Source organism: Prionailurus viverrinus, chromosome B4, assembly GCF_022837055.1.
Source record: "Prionailurus viverrinus isolate Anna chromosome B4, UM_Priviv_1.0, whole genome shotgun sequence".
Classification (NCBI taxonomy): Eukaryota; Metazoa; Chordata; class Mammalia; order Carnivora; family Felidae; genus Prionailurus; species Prionailurus viverrinus.
The window spans coordinates 134,291,632-134,311,210 of record NC_062567.1 but is presented as its reverse complement, the minus strand read 5'-3'; the positions used below and the strand labels follow the sequence as shown (position 1 = coordinate 134,311,210).

The window sequence follows — 19,579 nt, the reverse complement described above, 5'->3', positions numbered from 1 at the left end:
CAGCGCGGAAAACGCTGGAGAGGCATCTGGAGAGGCGGACGGAAAGTATCCGGCTCGAAATTGAAACCGCGGGGCAGCAGCCACTCAGCAGCCTCCTGGTCACGGCAGGGACAGCCGGCACCACGGTGCGGTTCGAAGCGTCCTCCGTGGGGGTCTGTCCCCAGCCTGCCGCGCCAGCTTTCCCGTGGCTCTGGGGTCACCTCATTTCCTGCGTTCGATTCCTTTCTGCCTCGAGCAACTACAGCGGCCCCAGTTACAGGCAACCGAACCTGGACTAAGGAAGGTGGCTCTTTAGGGAGGGAAACTGGAGGGACGTTCCCACCGTGGAAAGCGAGGGAGAACTAACCAGCCAGCAGTCACATGGGAATAAAGCGGGTTTGGACCAGGCAATTCTCCGAAGCCTGGGTTCTTTGGGGCGGCAATCGGGGATTCTTTTCAAGGCGCCAGAATCACCCCGTGACTTCTGCAGGGAAGGCTCACAGCAGGGCCAGCGTGGAGCACGAGCCTTTGGCCACCGTCGAGGGTCACCCGGGTCCCTCGCCCTGCAGCGTAAGGACACCACCCCCTGAGACAGCGCCGCTGTCCAGCAGGCCTGGTCCGATTGGAAGCTCCTGGAGCTTGTGCGTTCCAGCCCCCAGCACCGGGCTGGCGCGAACTGATGACCCCTAAGCGCAGGAGAGAAACACCAGACACAAGCAGCGGACGGCCCCACGCTCTCGAGTTCTTTATTGGAATAAATAACAGCACACTGTTGGCACTTCCTGGCACCCTCCTGACGAGTCTCCGGCTTAGGACAGATCAGGTTTGCATAGAGGGTGCTGGCCAGCGGCACTCAGGAAAAGCCTCAGTTTCCCGCGGCCAGCCAGGCGGGCAGCATAACAGCACAGCCAGGGTTTTAGCGGCTTTTCTTTAATATCCAGAAACCCAAAACAGACATGGCTTCAAACAATTAAAAAGACTGTGAAACACTGGCACACGAAGGGGCTGAAAAAAGCATCTGGTTCCTTTAAAACACAGCTCTCTGTCACATGCAGTTAGGACACTGGGGCACACGGGGCTCGGCCTACAGGATACCCCGCGGTTGCCACAAGGGAAATGAAGCTGCAGGCGGCTTCCCCGTGGCCGGCGGAGGACGCGAACAAAAGTCACCCGGAGAAGGATCAAAGGTGACCAGCTCACCACCCCCGCCCGACCCCGCACTCGGGCCCCGGAGACCCTGAGCCATCGCCACTCGGGCGCAAACGAGCTGGCTTTTCCTTAGTTCCTGTGGAGGGGCCTCCTTCATGGAAACACAATTCACTGAAAATGTGGGTCACTTGAGGAAGGGTTCTAGAACTTTCCGGGATTAAGGAAAGTTGCTTCTGCTGCCCGTCACCCCAAGAAGATGCCCCAGTGTGGCCAATGGGGCTGATCAGAGGAGGGGGGACCGTCCCCAGAGGTGGCCCTGCCCTCCGCCTCACATCTGCACCCCTCCCCCCCACCACCGTGCAAATGTCCAGGCTATGCTTTCAACTCCGATTCTCACTGGACGGGGAAGGGAGGGAATTGAGGTGCATACAGCTCCAGGGCCCCTTACAGGTGTGCGGAAGGCACCTCCACCCCCCTGATCCAACTCGAATAAAACCGCTTTGGAGCGGTGACATCTTTTGCCGGACCCACGACCTTCAGCAGTCAGCACTGTGAGGCCAAGGTGCCTGTTCATAGTTGACCCGGATCTTAGTATCCCTCTTACCCTCCGACCAGAAACACACAGGCCTTGAAGAGGGCTCGTCGCCTGGGAACGCGGAGCCCCCCTGCCTTCCAGGGCAATTTCCTCCCTTTCGTGGTGCGGAGCCTGTCTGGGCTGAAAACCCCAAGGTCGTGTGCTTTCCAAATCCCGTGTCCCCACTCCTACCCCCTTTCAGCCCCCTGGGCCCCCAGGGATCACCCTCGCCAAGCCTGCCTGTGAACGGGGCCGGACGACTGGTCTCCACGGCTTTCAGGATGCTGGCATTCTAGGCGTGTAACGAAGTCAGCACGGAACCTTCCAGCCTTGGCTATTTTGTCAACGTGGATCTTTAATGTCACTGCATCCGTAGGAACCACGGTAATGCTGTTTTAATTATTTCTTTCCCCCGTTGGGAAACCACCTCCATCAAAACGGTGATTCTGAAACTAGCCCCAGCCTGGAAGCAGCGGGGCTGAGCCAGAATATTAAGCCGTTTTGTGAGCCGTGAGCACTGGCATTCGATTTAGTAGGACACACCAGCTCGACGGTGCCTACGGACAGCAGGACGGCCCTATTTCTCTCCTGAGCCAAGGTGGACAGGGGAGGAGGGCGGGTGGCACCAAGCGACCAGCGGGAGAGGCCAGCAGGGTTCTAGAAAGCCACACTCGGGAGGAGGGGGAGGAGCACTTCATATCCCCCCATTAAGGGCTGAACAGTGTCCCCTGGAATCCGTACGTTGAAGCTCTCACCCCGAGTACCTCAAAATGCCACTGTATTTGGAGACAGGGTCTATACAGAGATCCATATGTTAACATGAGGTCCCATGGGGGGGCCCTAATCCATTATGACTGGTGTCCTTATAAGAGATCAGGACGCAGACACTCATAGGGACGACGACACAAGGACACAGGGGGGAGGACGGCCATCTAAAAGCCAACACCGTGATGTTGGGACTTCTGGCCTCCAGAGCTGGGAGACCACCCACTTCTGCTGCCTAAGCCCCCTGCCTGTGGCACCTTGTTCTAGAAGCCCCTGGCAAGCTGATAGACTCCCCTTTCTAGAAGTTTGAAAAACGCATCTATTCCCAAACAGGGCCTCTGAGATGGATGGAGCAACATTTTAGGTGTAGCTCCTAACACAACCCATTTGGCTGTCGCAAAAAAAAAAAAAAAAAAAGAGAAGAAGAAGAAGAAGAAAAGAAATACAGAAATAGCCTCAGCAAATCCTTCCTCCCACACCACGGCAGCGGGTCATCTGGGTCTTGGATGTTCATGCAAAAAGTGAATGAAAGAACACCGGTCGAGAAGCAGAACACGGCACAGGCCCTCCTGTTCCATCAAAAGTTTCTGGGACTTTAAAAGCAGTTTTTAAAACCGTAAAATGCTTTTTACGGAAAAGGTCTGGCTTCCATGGAGATTCCCCCAGAACGGTCCAGCTGAGTCTCGGCTCGGGCAGAGCTACTGATGCTGTTCTCACCGCCCGGGGCGGTTCATCGCTGGGTCCAGAGGATCGCAGGGTGTCCCTCCCACGGGCTGGGAGGTGTGGGTGCGACCAGGGCACCGGAGGAGCCACAAACGAGACAGGAGCGCAGGACCCCGGACTCGCAAGGGTCCTGCCCGCTGCAGAGTTACAGGAGTTGCACAAGGGAGTTTGAGAGCAACGACCCGAAAGGGCCGGGTGGAGTGGGGGTGGGGGCGGGGATAACCCTGGCTCGGAGGGGAAGCCAGCGGGCCTCCCCGCCCTGCACAGGGGTTTCCGCTGCTCTCCGAGGTCACTCTAGGTTCTTATACTTGGTGAACAGGTTGTAAAGGACCCTCAGTGTGGACTTGAGATCCAGGTTCACCACATCTGCGGAAGGAAACAGAAAGCGTGGGCGGGGTGAGGACACCTGAGCCCGAGTGCCAGCACACAGGAGCACACGGGGCAGCTGTCGCGTCCACAGCGGAGCACTTTGGCTTAAAGACCGACAGCCACCACACCCGGGACGCCCTGGGCAGCGCCGTCCCGAGACACAGACTGCCACAGGGGCCCCCAGGCCACCTGCCCGCTCAGTGAGCGCCTGGGATGGCCGGGACGGAGTCTGCGGCGAGGCCGGTCTGGGGACCAGTGGTGTCCACGTGGTGCGGGGTCTCCAACAGCCAAGGATGCTTGCTGGGTCCAACTCCCACGGGCCATCCGGTGCCAGGACCGACGGTGGGCATTCTGGGGCAGGGCGGGGTGGGGGCTGCTACTCCATCCTGCCCCCTCGAGGTCAGGCGACGGGGCCGGGGGTAGCCCACGGCAGGACCCTCGGAGGATACGACAGCCTACTAAGTCTAGGCTGCCTTCTTTGGTGGGAGAGGGACCAGTCCTCCTGGATGTTGGGCACTTGGGTGTCCTCACTTGCCCTGTGACCTCAGACAAGTGACATCCCTGCTCTGGGCCCCAGTCCTGTTCCCCCGTAGAACTGGCAAGGGATGCAAAAGCCCCTTGTCGGGCCAGAGCACGATCACCTTGCTTTCCCCCTGCAGGGACTCAACCCCAGAAGCAAAAATAGCATCTCTTACGGAAGGCAGGCTGAGGGGCTGCCGTGAGCCAACAGCTGTCCTTACACGGAGTCCCAGAGCGTTTCCAAGCCCAGCTTGTCAGAGCAGGAGGCAAGCGCAGGGCGCCGGCATAACCCTCCCCCCGCCCCCCACCTTCCCGTTTGGCACAGGAGGCCAAGACTCGCAGAGGAGAAACGGCCTGCCCGCCGGTTCACCCTCAGAATGAACTCAGGGGCTCCCACCGGCACCCGGGGCTCCCAGGGGCTCCCCGGTCCTGAGGCCTCGGCCCCGGCACCCTCCCACCGCCGGCCACGGCTGCAAGCGACGGGAGGTCAGGAGCCACCAAGCCGGAGGCGGCCAACAGGCCCGATTGCCCTCTGTGAATGGGCAGGTCTGAGGAAGGCACCAGGCCCGCTCCTGGTCCCCCAGGCTCCCTGCTCGGGCGGCCACACCACCGGCTCCCCGGGCCTCCCTGCGGCTATTCAGACCCCCACACGGCATGATCGCGCCTCGTCCCTGCTCACAAGCCGTGCCCTTTGCCGGCCGTCAGGGACATCAACCCAACAGTCATCTGACTGCAGCAAGCTTTTAATATCCTTTCAAGGCAGGAAAGAGCATCTTCAGCTTGAGGGCTGGCACCCGCAGGGGGACAAAGGTCCTGAGGCTCGTGGGCGGAGGCCACGCCCTCCAAGTCAAGGGGCTGCTAAAAACCAGCACAGTCCTCCGGGTCCTGGTCCCCGAAGCTATGAGCACGGGGCGGGGGGGGGGGGGGGGGCACCGGGGCTGGGGTAGGCAGGGCCGGGGGCAGGGCATTACCTTCAGGGCGAGCCTTGGGGGTCTTGAGGCCTCCGTCCAGCATCAGCTCAAAGGCAAACGCCACGTTGTGCACCTGCCCAGGAAGCAAGAGCAGGGGTCAGGCTCTGCAGCCGCTCCCGGGCCCGCCGGCTGCCCGCTGCTTCTCTTCCGAAAGGACGAGGTGGGAACAAACACGGCCAGAGGGAGCCCTGGAGTCAGCACATCCCCTGGGACCCAAGCGGCCCAGGGCAGGGCACGGGCGGGCAGGGGCAGGGCATGGGGTGGGCGGGGGAGCAGGGAAGGGTGGAGATGTTTACTAGATGGTTCTCACTGCCCTCACCAGTGATCAGAGGCAGCTCAGAGGTGCAGGGGGGGAAGGCACAAAACCCGCCCTCAAGGGCTCGGGCGTCCCCAAGGGCTGGCTCTGCTGAGGGCCACACGATGAGAAGTGGCAGTGACCCTGTTTTAGAAATGAGGCTCAGAGGGGCGCCTGGGTGGCGCAGTTGGTTAAGCGTCCGACTTCAGCCAGGTCACGATCTCGCGGTCCGTGAGTTCGAGCCCCGCGTCGGGCTCTGGGCTGATGGCTCAGAGCCTGGAGCCTGTTTCCGATTCTGTGTCTCCCTCTCTCTCTGCCCCTCCCCCGTTCATGCTCTGTCTCTCTCTGTCCCAAAAATAAATAAACGTTGAAAAAAAAAATTAAAAACAAAAACAAAAACAAATGAGGCTCAGAGAGGACAAGTCACGTCCCAGAGGCCCTCAGCCCTGCACACCGAGCGGCCACCCACCGTGTGCTGGGAGGGCCTCACACACGGAGCCTGTGTGCGTAGCTGGGCAGGACACGGGCCTCGGGGGCAGCGGTGGCCCAGGCACGAGGCAGGCACTGGGGACGCTGCTGGGACTGACGCCAGCACAATGGTGGCTGCAGGTGACAGGCCGCGGGGCCCCCTGGTGCTGGCCTCCACCTGCTGGATGTCACAGGAAGGCGGACCCCGCCCCCACCCCCACCCCCACGTGGAATCTTCCCGAAACGAAAAGGCCCCACTCGGCCCGCAAGCACGCTGAAAGCTTGTGTTCTGCTAACACGTCGTGAAGAGATTGAAAATAACACCCTGTCTGCTGTGTTTCTCCACCTGGATCCCAGAGACGCAGGGTGACCAAAGCACAGCCAGCCGTCTCCTGAGCGCAAAGGTTGTTAGAGATCGGACGAGGGGGCACCAAAAATAAAACACAGAGCAGAGTCAGAGCTGGAGAGGACCCCGGGGCTCTGAGTAATCAAGCATCCTTTCCACAGTAACACCTTCAGGATTTCAGTGTAAGTGAACCAGAAACATGAGCATTTTACTTAGTTTTAATAATTAACCAGGAAAAAGATGTGTGACAAAATAACCCTCAGCTGGCAAACCCACAGCAGCCTGGGGGTACCGTGGAGGGGCCTCTAGGGCCCCCCAGCAGCACTGGCAGGCGGAGGGGCCCAGGTCGGGGACGGGCCCGGTGTGGGGAGGCATCCAGTGCGGGGAGGGGTCCAATGAGGGGACAGGCCGTTCACACCCAGGGCTGGGCGGGGTTGCAAATGGCCAGATGGAGGGGGCCGGAGGGTCCCGGGCCATTCCCGAGGCCTTCGGAAAAGGCCAAACGGGAAGGCCAGGCAGGATGTCGGACGCCCAGCCCGAGGTGCACGGAGCCGGCCCGGAGGAGGGCTGTGGGCTATGTCCCGGCCACTTTGCGAAGGAGGCCCCGGGGCTGAGATGGGTTAGGAGGCCTGTGCCAAGCGAGGCTCGGGGCTGGACGAGTCGGAGGCAGGATTCAGATCCGTGCCCCTTCCCACGCTGGCCGGCACCGTCCAGCCCGCCTACTCCACACGGGCACAAGAGGCTTGGAGTCGCGACGGAGACAGGGTGGCAGAGAGGGAGAGACAGGAAGAAGACTTGGGTCTGGAAGGCTCCTCGAGCGGCCCGACTCGGGACATCTTCTCACGGCCTCTTCCAGGCCCGAGGGTCCTTCCCGAGCAGAGGCCGGGAACGAACAGGACGAGTGTCCCCGTTCGCCACACAGCGGGACCTGACCCGAGACTCCGAGAGAGAGAGAGAGAGAGAGAGAGAGAGAGAGAGAGAGAGACGGCTCCTCGAAAGTGCTCCTGCAGAGAGCAGTTCCTGCCCAGACCCCCTACCCTGCAGCTACTGGGCTCAGCAGGGCAAGTTTCCTCCCGCTTCCTTCTCAGTCTGAGGAAACTGCCAGATAGGAAGTCACCACCACCCTACTCTCGTCTCAGACACGCCGTCGCCGCCACTGACCTTTCCTACCCGCAGAGAAGCCCCCCCTGAGCCCGGGCCCCCGGAATGGGGCAGACAGAAAAGCTAACAGCCGTGCCCCAAAGCCCCACGCTGCCCCTGGGAGCCCTCCACACGGCCAGGACGCCCCGCAATCCTTTCTCGCTGCAATTCAAAGGATTTTTGAAAACCTGGCCAAGTGACGGAGGAATAGAAGGTTCCAGAATAGGAGTGGACTCTTCCAGCTCTGCCCTGCTGACTGTGTGAGCCTGGGCTGTGTCTCAGCCCTTTTGAGATTCTGTTTCCTTGTCCAGAGGGAGAGAATCAGATGGGGGGACAGAAGGAAAGGAGCACTCTGAGAACGCCTGTTAAGAACCACCGCTGAATCTCCAGGATGCACTGCAGTCCCCACAGAAAGGGATGCCGTGGAGTCTTCCAGAAAGGTAACTGATGGGCACAGGGTACTCAGCAAAGTGGCCACCACAGAGGAAGATCATAGAACAAAAAGGGGCACCTGGGTGGCTCAGTTAAGCATCTGACTCTGGCTCAGGTCACGATCTCACAGTCCGTGAGTTCAAGCCCCGCGTCGTGCTCTTTGCTGACAGCTCAGGGCCTGGCACTGCTTCGGATTCTGTGTCTCCCGCTCTCTCTGCCCCTCCCCCGACTCACACTCTGTCTCTGTCTCTCTCTCTAAAAAATAAACATTAAAACAATTAAAAAACAACAACAACAAAAAGCCACTGGTCGCACCGACGGCTCAGTTCAAAGGGTACTGTTTGTGTGCAGAAGCCTAGGGGGTCTGAGCCGTCTGGTCTCATGTTTTAAAATCCAGTACGACTGTTTAAAAACACAGGTCCTCACTCTGCTTGGGGAGAGCAGCCCTTGATACATCTCTCATTTTGCTCACTGAACCATAGCGCCCGCCGCCCTCGTCCTGGAAAGCTACATTCTCAGGGTTGGAGCAAACGCGCCCCACAGAGTCTGGGCCCCAGAGGATACTTTGTGGGTGGTCCCCCAGCAGCCCCGGCCCACCTGCCCATCTACACGCAGTGCTGGAGAGCTTGGGTGCACGGCCCAGCCTAGAGCGAGTACAAGTCTATGCCGTGGGAGACACCACTGCCCGTGAGCTGGTCCTGATGACCAGGAGGCTAATAAAGACGGCGAGCGCACAAAGAACTTGCTAGTGGCTGCTGTGGTGACCATCACTCCCCAGGAGCAGGGAGAGGATCCGGGGGAGGGGGCAGGGGTGCCAGAGAAGAATCCACCAGAATTCCAGCATCCTCCCCAAGGTGGGCTCCACCTGCCCACAGAGCTGCGTCCAGGGGCCCCCCGCCTCGGGCTCCCGGCGTGCCGGACGCCGTCCCCTGACACAGCCTTCCCCTCACGGCTCTCACGCAGGGGCGAAGGCGGTCGGCCACTCGGGCCTCTCACGCCTCCCAGGCCAGGCCAGCAACCAACAAAAACTCTCCTGTTTCAAAGGGAGTAACACCGGGGCTGGGGAGATGGTGCCCCGGCCATTTGCACAGCCTCAGCTCGGAAAGAAGCCCGGTTCCAGCCACTTGGCTCAATTAACCACGCGTGCCAGCATCGTCATGAACCTGAACAAAGGAAGCAACGCGTCTGCGACCAGCCACGTCGGGCCTGGGAACGCAGGAGCCTCTTCAGCAAGTGATCTGCACGCTCGTTTCCGGAACAACAGCACAGACACCCTTGTTTCCTGCTGGGAGCTCTGCTTGCTCCCTCTTGCTCGTGCTGTCTCTGTTCAGCGCGGGCTCAAACGTTCCAGGACCTCTCTTCTCTGCTCTGAGTCCGTCTCGGCAGCAAGGCAGGAACAACACTCGGCCGCGAGCGAGCGGCCTGCAAGGTGGCCAGAAGCACGCGGACTGATGAGCCCCGGCCCCACCGTCGGATGTTTCCCTGGCTGCCGTCACCCGCTGGCGCTGTCCGCCTCTCTGACTCACGGGTCTAGCGCTTTGGGAAAATAAGATGACAGACGCCTGGGAGTCCAAAGCAATCTGAACGGCCCCGCAAGCCAAGTTTCGCAAGGCAACGCACGAGCCGCTGTCTGGAGGGGCTGAACTTCAGGAAGCCCTGAGCAGGAGGCAAAAACGCCTGGCCGCAAACAGCAGTGACACAGGGGACGCGGCGGCCCACGTTCACGGGTTGGGCCCCTTTTTTCTGTTATCTTAGAGAAAGCAAGCGCGAGGCGGGGAGAGGGGCGGAGGGAGAGGGGCGAATCCCAAGCAGCCTCCACGCTCGCACGGACTCTAACGCGGGGCTCAAACCCACGACCCTGGGATCGTGACCTGAGCCGGAATCAAGAGTCAGACGCTCAACTGACCGAGCCACCCCAGGTGCCCCAAAGGTTAGGCCCCTGGGCCAAAATGATCCTATTTGGGGAATTTTCCTAGAAAACAATCCACAAGGACGGACACACACTCACACACGTTCGAGATGCCCCTATTATTTTAATGGGAAAAAAGCAGAAGCAAGTTAACTGCCTACGAACGGGGAGCCGGGGGACAACGGTGCCCGAGCCACCCCGTGGGACCTTGTGCCCCCACTGAAAACGGCACCCGGGAAGCAGCTGGGGCCAGAGGTGCCCTGGTAACGAGCACATTCCCGGGACACTCTGAGGACGGGGAGCACACACGTACCTTCTGGTCGAAGCTGTCTGGCGTCAGGTGGAAGTTGTACAGGGGGACAAAGTAGTCCTCCAGGAGGCCCATGAGCAGCACCAGGTAGACCCCATCTGCGAACTGCAGAGAAGCACTCGGTGAGGTTTCGGGGCTGTACACGGGGTGGGCAAACCTTCCACACGCGTTCAAGAGAAGGATGACGTCTTAAGGGAAGAGCTCCGTCCCTCATTCGGGCCGGAACCCGCCATCAGGGGAAGGCCCCGGGCGCAGAGCGTCTGGCTCGGGACTGACGGGGCCATGCAGGTGTCTGGGGCTGCAGCACGTCCGCGCGGTCAGGGCCATGGCGCTAGAAACGGACGGCCCGGCTGCTAGACCCGCCCCCCACCGCTGCCCCTGGTGGAACACTGCCCCCCATCTCTCAGGGTTGGCATGCAGACGAGAGGGCGGGCCGGGCAGCCCCGGCAGGGGTGAGTCAGCTGCCGCCGTGACCCACCCGTGAGGGGCGGGGGGCCCTACGCTTTGGCGTGGGGTTTGCTGCCCCGTTCCGCCCGCTCACCTTGGCAGCTGACGGAACTTCTAGCTGCGCTCACGGCGCCAGACAAGGCTTTCCCACGCTCGAGCCCCGGTGATGAAGAGTTCCCGTGTGTCCATCTACGTGGGCACCTAGCCGGGCCCTGAAGGCCGGTGGCACTGGGTCGGGCTGCGGCCCTCACTCAAGACCCCCAGCCAGCCCCTCTCCCTGCCCCCTGGCCCAGCAGCACCTGCCCCCACAGCAGGGGGACCGGGCATCTAGAACAAAAGACCCCCGTCTTTGGCAGACAGCCCTCCCCCACCCCAATAAGCCAGGGAGCAGCTCCAGCTTTGAAAGAGAAAGCGGCGGAGACCAGTGAGGGCGAGGGGACAAGAGAGGCACAGGAGGCCCCGGGGGGAGGCGGGGAGGGGGGTCTTGGCCATCCCCACAGAGGACAGACATGGCGTCTCTGAAGGGTCGAGACCTGCTGGGTCCCCTGTGGGGCCAGCCCTGTGAGGACCCCAGCCTCCGGGTGTCTGAGCCTGTGCTGTCCCGACAGGCCGCGGCACCTATTGGAACGAGACACTTCTTTGTTTGGATGTTGTGGACGCGTCCTCTTTCATGGCGGGAAAATACACATAACGTGAAATCTGCCATTTTGACCGCTTCTCAGCGGCACGGAGTCCGTTCGCACCGCGTGCGACCATCACTGCTGTCTGTTCCCGGAACTCACGTCATCGTGTAAGACGGAAGTTCGTTTTTAAGTTTATTTATTTATTTTCAGAGACACAGAGGCAGCACGAGTGGGGGAGGGGCGGAGAGAGCGAGGGAGAGACAGAGAATCGCAAGGCGGCTCCAGGCTCCGAGCTGCCAGCACAGAGCCCGACGCGGGGCTCGAACTCACGGACCGCGAGATCGTGACCTGAGCTGAAGTTGGACGATCAACTGACTGAGCGGGTCAAGCCCCGCCTTGGGCTCTGAGCTGTCAGAGCAAAGCCCACTTTGGATCCTCTGCCCCCCACCTCTGCTCCTCCCCTGCTGGCGCTCCCTCTCTCTTTCTCTATCAAAAATAAATAAACTTAAAAAAAAAACGGGGTACCTGGGTGAAGTCGGTTACGTGTCCGACTTCAGCTCAGGTCATGAGCTCGCGGTTTGTGAGTTTCAAGCCCCACGTTGGGCTCTGTGCTGTCCGCACAGAGCCTACTTTGTATCCTCTCTCTCTCTCTTTCTCTCTGCTCCTCCCCTGCTCTCTGTCTCTCTCAAAAATAAATAAAACATTAAAACAAATACCCGGATTCCACTGCAACAAAAGAAAACAGTTCCCTGCCTTTCTATGGCCAGTGATCTTTTCTGCTGGGCCAGGGAGTGGTTAAAAATACTTTTCAGATATTACGCTAAGTGTAGTGATAGGAAGAAAAGGGGGGGGGGGTGGATACCGAGTAAATAAAGATCAATGCAAATTGAAGAGAATGTCTCAGTCCGGACGTCCGGTGACCGATCCTGGTGCGTGGGCCATCAGGGAAGTGACAGCCGGGAATGGCTAGCACGGCCCATGATGTTCAGGCGCGCAAACCTTCCTGGGCCCTCAAAGCGTCACCGCCTTTGCTCCAACGGCCCCATTTCCAGGAGCGCGTCCCAGAGAAGGAGACCAAGAGCTGTGTGCAGACAGCTCCCCACGGCCCAGCACAAGGCGGCAATGAGGAGCTGCCTCAATGAAGCACGCTGCAGCCCCAGGACAGAACAGAAGGCAGTCCCCAGAGGCGACACGTGTGGACAGACAGACCAGGCAACGGGAGGACGATTAGGCAGGCTCCAACCAAAAGATGCCGGCAATAAATTAAGTAACGAAAACCACATCACAAGAGAGCTGCACAGTATCATATGTTGTTGTTAAAAAAAAATACATTTATGCGTAAGAGCCATCTGGAAGAATACACATCAACCGTGAACTGTGGTTAGTGAGGTCTGGAGACGATGAAGGGGGCAGACGGGGAGGGACAAAGGATGACGTGTTAGGACACTTCGGGACTGCTGATGGACCGAACAGCAAATACTGAGAGGCGAGGGTTGCAGTGTCCGTAAACTGCAACAACAATGAATGTCTCTGCAAACAGTGCGCAAATAAACACACTCATTAGAAACGGACCGTTTGGCTTTCCCATACGGACCCGCACTGTCCACGATTAGCCAGCCGTGCAGAGAAAGGTCCGGAACGAAACCCTCAGCACAGCGATCTCTGGGTGTCGGGATTAGGAGTGATTTTTATTTGCTTTGCTTATCTGCGTTTTCAGACATTCCACAATGAACCTGAATTACTTTTTTAATTAGGAAAGCAAATGAGAAAAGGTAAAGAAACAGACAGGAACGGAGGGAGGCAATCACCCAGGGGTTTAAGAGGATCAGCGGTGGGTGGGAGGAATCTGTACCGAGAACTTTATAAAGACTCCACAAATTCAAGCACCCAGCTAATCCTGGGAAAATTATATTTTGTGCTTAATGCCCGCTGAGTCCTCGAAACATATTTTCGCTATGTGATTAGCTCCGAGGGCGTGGGGGAGTATATTTTATATACTTCCTGCAGAAGCCCTATTTTGTGCACACTCACTGGACAGGTATTCAGTGAGCACTTGCTCAATAAGGATAGTGATGGAGAACAGAAGCGGGGGGTGGGGGATGGAATGTTCTAAACTGAAAAACCTGCACGTGCAAATGCCCTTCGGCAGGGGGCTGGGGAAGCGGGGGGGGCGGGGGTGGCAAGTCAGAGGGTGTTACGGGTTGAATTGTGCGTCCCTAAATGATGTGCTGGGAGTCCTAACCCGTAGAAGCCGTGAACATGACCTTATTTGGAAATAGTCACTACCAAAGTAACTTGAGTTAAAGATGAGGTCACTAGAACGGGCCCTAATCCAACCTAACCCGTGTCCTTACTAAAAGGGGAAATCTGGACACACAGACGCGCACACGGGGGAATGCCATGTGACAATGAAGGCAGAGATCTATAACCCGATGGGGTGAGGCATCTATCACCCGACGGAAGCCAAGAATCACCAGCAGCTCCACCGGGCAGCTGGGGAGAGGCCTGGCACAGAGCCCCCCTCACAGCCTCAGGAGGAAGCAACCCTCCCAACGTTGATCTGGGGCATCCAGCCTCCAGGACCGTGAGGACGTAAATGTCTCAGGTAGAAACCACTCAGTCTGGGGCTCTTTCTTCCAGTAGCCCCAGGAAATTAGGACAGAGGCCCCGAGAGAAGGCCAGAGCGGCGGGGGCCAGCTCTTCCGGCTGTGGGGTGAGCATTCCTTGCAGACGAACAAGGTGGCACCGGCCTTGCTCACATGGCCCACCCGGGATCCGAAAACGGGGACACATGCTTCAACCCAAACACTGCTCACCTGGGTCTCCAGTTCCGTCACCTCCAAATTCAGCTTGTTCAAGTGCTTGTTCACAAATGTGATGAGAGACTGTCAAGGCAGAGAGAGAGACAGGAACCGTGAGCAAGAGATGTACCCCCCGTCCAATGGGACGGCCGTGACACTGGCCGTCACTGGCTTTGTAAGACGCTTCCCTAATCTGTTTGCTAAAATAAAAGGCTCATGTGGGAAATGATACGTTCTTATAGCGACCCTCAGTTTTAATGGAATAAAGCTTAAATCTATCCCAGCTGGAGGAGAAAACTCACATCTCTATCCACCAACCCCCCCCCAGCACCCCCCCCCCAAACACACACACGTAGTTAACAATCCTCGAGAAGAATCCTCAGCGCCCTTCAGAAGGATAACACCATCAGGGGAAGATGAGTACATTTTTAAATGTATCCTAGATGTGACCTCGAACGACCAAAGGCTGAGAGGGGTCACACTCGTCAGTTTCAGGACACTTCAGTAAGCTTGATCACAAGGAGGCAGGGCCACCGACTTCTCGCCAGCAAACGTTGACAACTTGTCACCTGTCACTTTTCTCAGCCAGCAAATCCCAACACCGATGGGGACTCAACACCAGCCCCACCCCAGACACGATGCCGTGTCCTCATCCGTGCTCCCCAGATTTACTGAGCAGCCGCTACGTGCCAGGCACTTTGGCGTTGGGGACACGAAGACCGTAAGACGGGGCGGGGGGGGGGGAGGCCGCCTGGATACGCCTGTGGCAGGATTCTCCCTACACAGCTGGTGGAGGCGACAAGAGAAATCAAGGGCCAGAGCGGAGCATGTGAAAGACGGGAAGGTCTGCTGGGCACAGAGGCAGGCGTGTGGACCCCCCCCTCCGGCCCCCCGAGGATGCCAGAGGAGGGAGCCTTTGAGTGGGCAGGGGAGGGGGCAGGCCGGATGGGAGATGGGAGTGGGGGGTGGGCAGAGCGGGCACCCAGGCCGCGAACACTCTGGGGTCTTCAGGCTGCAGCTGAATGTGACGGGATGGAAGAGGGCAGGAGGGGTGACCCCGGAGAGGGGGGCAGGGTCTCCCGGCTTTTATTCTGGGGTACTGGCAGCCACTAACACGGCCACTCTCGATGTGGGGGGTGGGGAAGGGCCGGGCTGGAAGCAGGAAGCCGTCAGGTGTCAGGCAGATAAAAGGATTTGGTCTTGGTCATCACTGGGGTCCCCAGGGCCCCAAACTATGGCTTTTCAAAGAACGAATTAATAGCCTATCTACTGAAAGTTGAACCTTACACCACACGTACTCAGCGATAGCTGACACACTTCGTGCTAGGCCTCTGCTGGACCTGAATAGATTCCGCTCTCACAGAGCCCCGGAGAGGGGAGGGAGCCCTTGGCCCTGACAGATGGGGAAACTGAGGTACGGGTTATCGTCTGCCTCAGGCCACGCAGTTGATAGATGGGGCGGCCAGATTTGAATCTCCCTGTGCATCCAGACGGTTCTGTCAGGGTTGCCGGGGGCCAGATGTGGCAGGGGGAGGGGGGAGGGGCACTGCTCTGAGGCCCCAAGGCGGGCCACTCGTGACCCAAGGACGCTAAGAAGGCTCCGCCCCAGAAGGACCACTGGGATGGTTGTGCCAGCCTTTTGCAAAGTGCTTCCAAGAACTCATAATCTCATGGTCCCAGGCTGGACCGGCATTTTCCAAAAGTGGGCTCCATAGGAATTTAATTTAATGCATTTAACAAAATAAATGGATCAATAGATGTCACTATCGACAAACAAGTTTGGAAAATGCTCCCTACTAAGCCCCCTCTTGGAGAATTCCAATGCACGGCAGCATATTAAAGGCCCTGAGAAGTCCTGCATTAAGAAACCTGTTCTGGGAAATTGTCCCAGACAAAGCGCTCTCTCCCCCACGTCAAGGGCAGAAACGATTGCTCCTTGGATTTCACAGGAAGGCGGAAAGCGCATCCACCCTCCCACTGCCTCCCGAGGGAGGCGTCTGCAGGCGCTCAGAGAACTCCAGTGGGCTGGGTCTCGATTCCTTCTGGGCGAGAACAATCCCTCCTGGCGGATGCCCCTGGGAGCTCGTCATTCCCCAGCCCCTGACTCCAGTCTCGGTTGGCCCGGTTTGTTCCATATCCAGGGTCTTACGCGCAGGCTGCCTGGGCTGGGGGCGGAGCGGGGAGGGGGCCTCTCCTTGCGCTCCAGCGTGGCAGTGGGGGCCAAGTGCACGCACAGAGCAGCTCAAAGGCCTGCCTGTTTACCGGGCAGGTTGTGAATACAGCTTCATGGCCACGAGGCCTGCAAGAACCAGCAGGTGGACATGCTTGAAAACATTCCCACGTTGAGAAAGAGCCCCGAGTCGGAACGAGGCGCCACGGTGGCACTGGCGGGATAATTCACTCAACAGGAGCGGGCGGGGTGGGCAGGAAGACGCCCGGGGAGCGGAGATGTTGAGTTAAAAGGGGCTAATTTTATGCACTGTAGTTACGTTTTTGCCTATAATTACACTTCAATCCATGTGGCAAACATTTCAGAGATTGCAAACGTGTTCCCACCTTCTTCCCAGCACCGAGTTCACGCTGTAAAAAAGCCTGGAGACAGAGGCAAAGAGCCCAGCCCAGAGCCTACCTTCTTCACCACGCTGAGCTTGTCCGGGGCGTGGTCGAACAGGGTGTCGAAGGCATCCCGCTCTGCGTGGACAGGCGAAGGGGAAGAGACACAGGGTGGGGTTTATGGAAACGCACGGGCCGCCCACCCCCGGGGACCGGGCAGCTTCGGAGCCCGCCTCCCGGGGATGTCCCGCCCCCCCGACTCTCTCACCCGCCTAGAATCCCCCTCATTCCCACCAGAGCCCGAGGGCAGGCACAGATGAGGGACAAAATCAAGGAAAAGATGCTTCCTCTAAGTCAGTTTCTGTCTTGCAACATGGAGCTCACGGGCGGCACTTGAACACCCGCCCCCATCACATCCTCAGACTCCAGGAATCCTTGTCTGCCTCTCTCTCCCCCCACTCGCCACGCGTACCAGTAAATGTCGCTGGAGCCTCTGAGCGCGTCTCCCCAGCAGCCCGGCTACCAGCCCCACGCCTGCCCCACTGCCCTCACGTGGCGGCGGCCTCCTCCTTACCTGGCCTCCCTCCTCTACTCCCAGCCCTCCCATCCCTGCTCCTAGCAGGTACAGCGAGCCCTTTAAAGGGTAGACTGGGTCATTTCTTGCCCCTCCCGATCCCTGCCCTGACCGAAACTCTCCAATAGCTTCTTGTCGCTCGCTCCCTCTCCCGTGCCCCATGGGATCCAGCAGGCACAGTCACCCCTCCCCACCCAACACACGCACCCTCCCTGGCTTCCAGGCCGCTCCTCCCTCATAGGCCCACCACAGGGCCTTTGCACCCGCTGTCCACCTGCCATACTTCCTTCAGGTTGCTCTCAGATATCACTCCCCCGGAGAGCCTTCCGTGACCATCCACATCCAGAAGAGGGCCCCACACCCGCTCTCTGTCCTCTGACCCTCGTGGGCTGCCTGTAACACTCGATCACTACTTGAAAGGACATCTAACGTTTACGTGTCTGCTGGATATTATCTGCTGGCCTCTCAACTCCTTGCTGGCTGAAACACCTTTCTCGCTGGTTCCCTGCACTGCCTCAGAGCAAATGAACCAACCAGGAGACCCGGCTCCAGAATCCCTCCCCGGCAATTCTTTGGGGGGTGTCCCCCTCCGCGGGGACATCTGCAGGGCCTGAGGCGGCCTGTTCTATCACGTCCCACCCATTTGCCTTCTTCCAGGAGAGCCCTAACCCGCTCTGCTACTCAAGAGCCCAGCCATGCCCTCCAAGTCAACACAGAACCCATCTGACGTTAAGGCCAATGGAGACCAGGTCACCATGGCTCTCAATGGATAAGAGAGAGCAGGGCAGGCTGGGGGCCAGGTACCTGGTTCTAGCCTGTTGCTGCCACGGCAGGGGCCTCACGGAGGCAGGACGGAGCCCGCTGCACCCTGGAGCCCAGGCAGGGAGACTGAGGCCTCAGAGTGGATGCGGGGCTGTGGGGGTTCCCTGGCAGGGTAGAGGGGGAAAGGGAGGAGGGCATCTGGAAGGCCCTGGGGCCCCGACTTCTGTCTTCCAGGAGCCAGCTGTTCCCTGAAGGTGCCTGGGGCAACATATGCTCAGAGGACCCCAGCCAGCAGAGAGGTCCTCTATTACTAGCATGGGCTTGGGGGCAAACCCCAGCGCGGCGTTCTGGGGGCTGCGGAGCCCAGCCGGATCAGGTGGGGTGGGAGCAGGAAGTCTCCACTGCCTGTCTGGAGATGGCCGGGAGCCCAGAACCAGAGCTGACCCAGGGCCGGCTTCAGGACTGCCCGGCCTGACCCACGGAGGGGGAGAGAGGGAGAAATCAGAAGGCAGGCCGACACCCAAGCCGGCCAGAGAACCAGGTTTCCTGGGGGAGGCGGCCCCGTCCTTCCCCCCGGTCTGGCCCTAAGAGGAGAGCGCTCCAAGTCCAAGGCCGAGGGTGCCGGGAGGCAACTCGCAGCCCAGCCCAGGTAGCGACCTCCTCGGCCTCGGGGGTGGGGAGAGGGAAGGTGGGAGGCAAGGAGGAAGGGAGAGATGGAAGGGCTTGTGTGTGCACGAGAGTCTGTTGTGTACATGAGCACCCGTGGGGGGTCCTTGGTCATGTATGTGTGTAGCATATAAACATGCATGTGTGGGGTGCGTGTACGTGTGTGTGTGTGTGTGTGTGTGTGCATGGCACGTATACAACACACGCATGGCGGGGCGCGTGTGCTTGGGGAGAGGGCCACCCGGTTTCGCCTGCCTAAAAGCCACCAGCAACCAGAGGGCCCGGCCTTGCAGGGGCCCCTCCTCCAGCTCTTCTGTGAAGGCGGCTGGACGTTATTTTTCTAATCCCTTAAATCAGATTAGGCTCAATACCACAGCCTGCTAAGGAGGGGCAGAGAAAAGCTACATCTTTACAAAGCAAAATACAAACTTTAAATGCAGCTTGAGAAAAACCCAGGGAGCAGAGCAGAGCCTGACGTCAGCCGCGTATATTTAGCTGGGCCACCGCTGGGCTCATGGAGCGAAGGCGTGCAGGGGCGCCACGGGAGGGTGCAGAGGCCTGCCGCCCCTGAGCCACCCCTACCTGCACCGGGGGCACAGGGGCGACACCCCACAGCACGGCCGGGCCAGCCTCCGCCGCACCCCTGAGGGAAGCCTGGCCTCGGGAATGAAAATAGATCCCGTTTCAAATCCCGGACGCCCGACTTCAAAGCCCCGGACTTTGGGCAAGTTGCTTCCTTCCCTACCCGTTTCCTCCTCCGTAACGTGGGAGTGACGACGGTCCCTACCTCACCTCACGGCTGGAGTAGGAATGAAACAGAGGACAGAGGGACAAGCCCACTGCCTCAGCGTCCCAGCTGCCCTCTCTGCCCCACCCCAGCCTCGTGTCCCTCTGCAGACTCTGGGGACAGTCACAGAGGTAAAGCCCTGGGAGGGGCACAGGCTGGGTGGAGGCAGACGGGGAAACTGAGGTACAGCACAAAGAGAGCGGGAACCCACAAGGAGCCAGAAAGGACACAGAGAGAGGCCAAGTCAACCGGGACATGCCCCTGTCTGTCCAAGGTCAACCCCCGCCCCGCGGAGACTGACTTTCATCCCGATTTGCTGTCTGTTTAACAGTTTTCAAACATAAGTGGGCATTTCTGGCTTGTCTAAAAGAAAGGGAAGCTGCAGCAAACAGCACGCATTCCCACCTGGCGTCAACG

The 19,579-nt window shown here is 59.2% G+C and overlaps 1 protein-coding gene across 3 annotated transcripts in view; it reads right to left on the bottom strand.

Annotated features, from left to right (window-relative positions):
- Positions 1–701: 701 nt before the first annotated feature.
- Positions 702–19,579, bottom strand: part of PARVB (parvin beta) — a 105,352-nt gene continuing 86,474 nt past the window's right edge. For all 3 annotated transcript variants that reach the window (XM_047867986.1, XM_047867987.1, XM_047867988.1), the window contains exons 9-13: positions 16,450–16,511; positions 13,836–13,904; positions 9,953–10,054; positions 5,050–5,122; positions 702–3,556 (exon numbers count right to left, since the gene is read on the bottom strand). In XM_047867986.1, the coding sequence (XP_047723942.1) occupies positions 3,480–3,556; positions 5,050–5,122; positions 9,953–10,054; positions 13,836–13,904; positions 16,450–16,511 (383 nt within the window). In that variant the 3' untranslated portion in view covers positions 702–3,479. The remainder of the gene's footprint in view (positions 3,557–5,049; positions 5,123–9,952; positions 10,055–13,835; positions 13,905–16,449; positions 16,512–19,579) is intronic.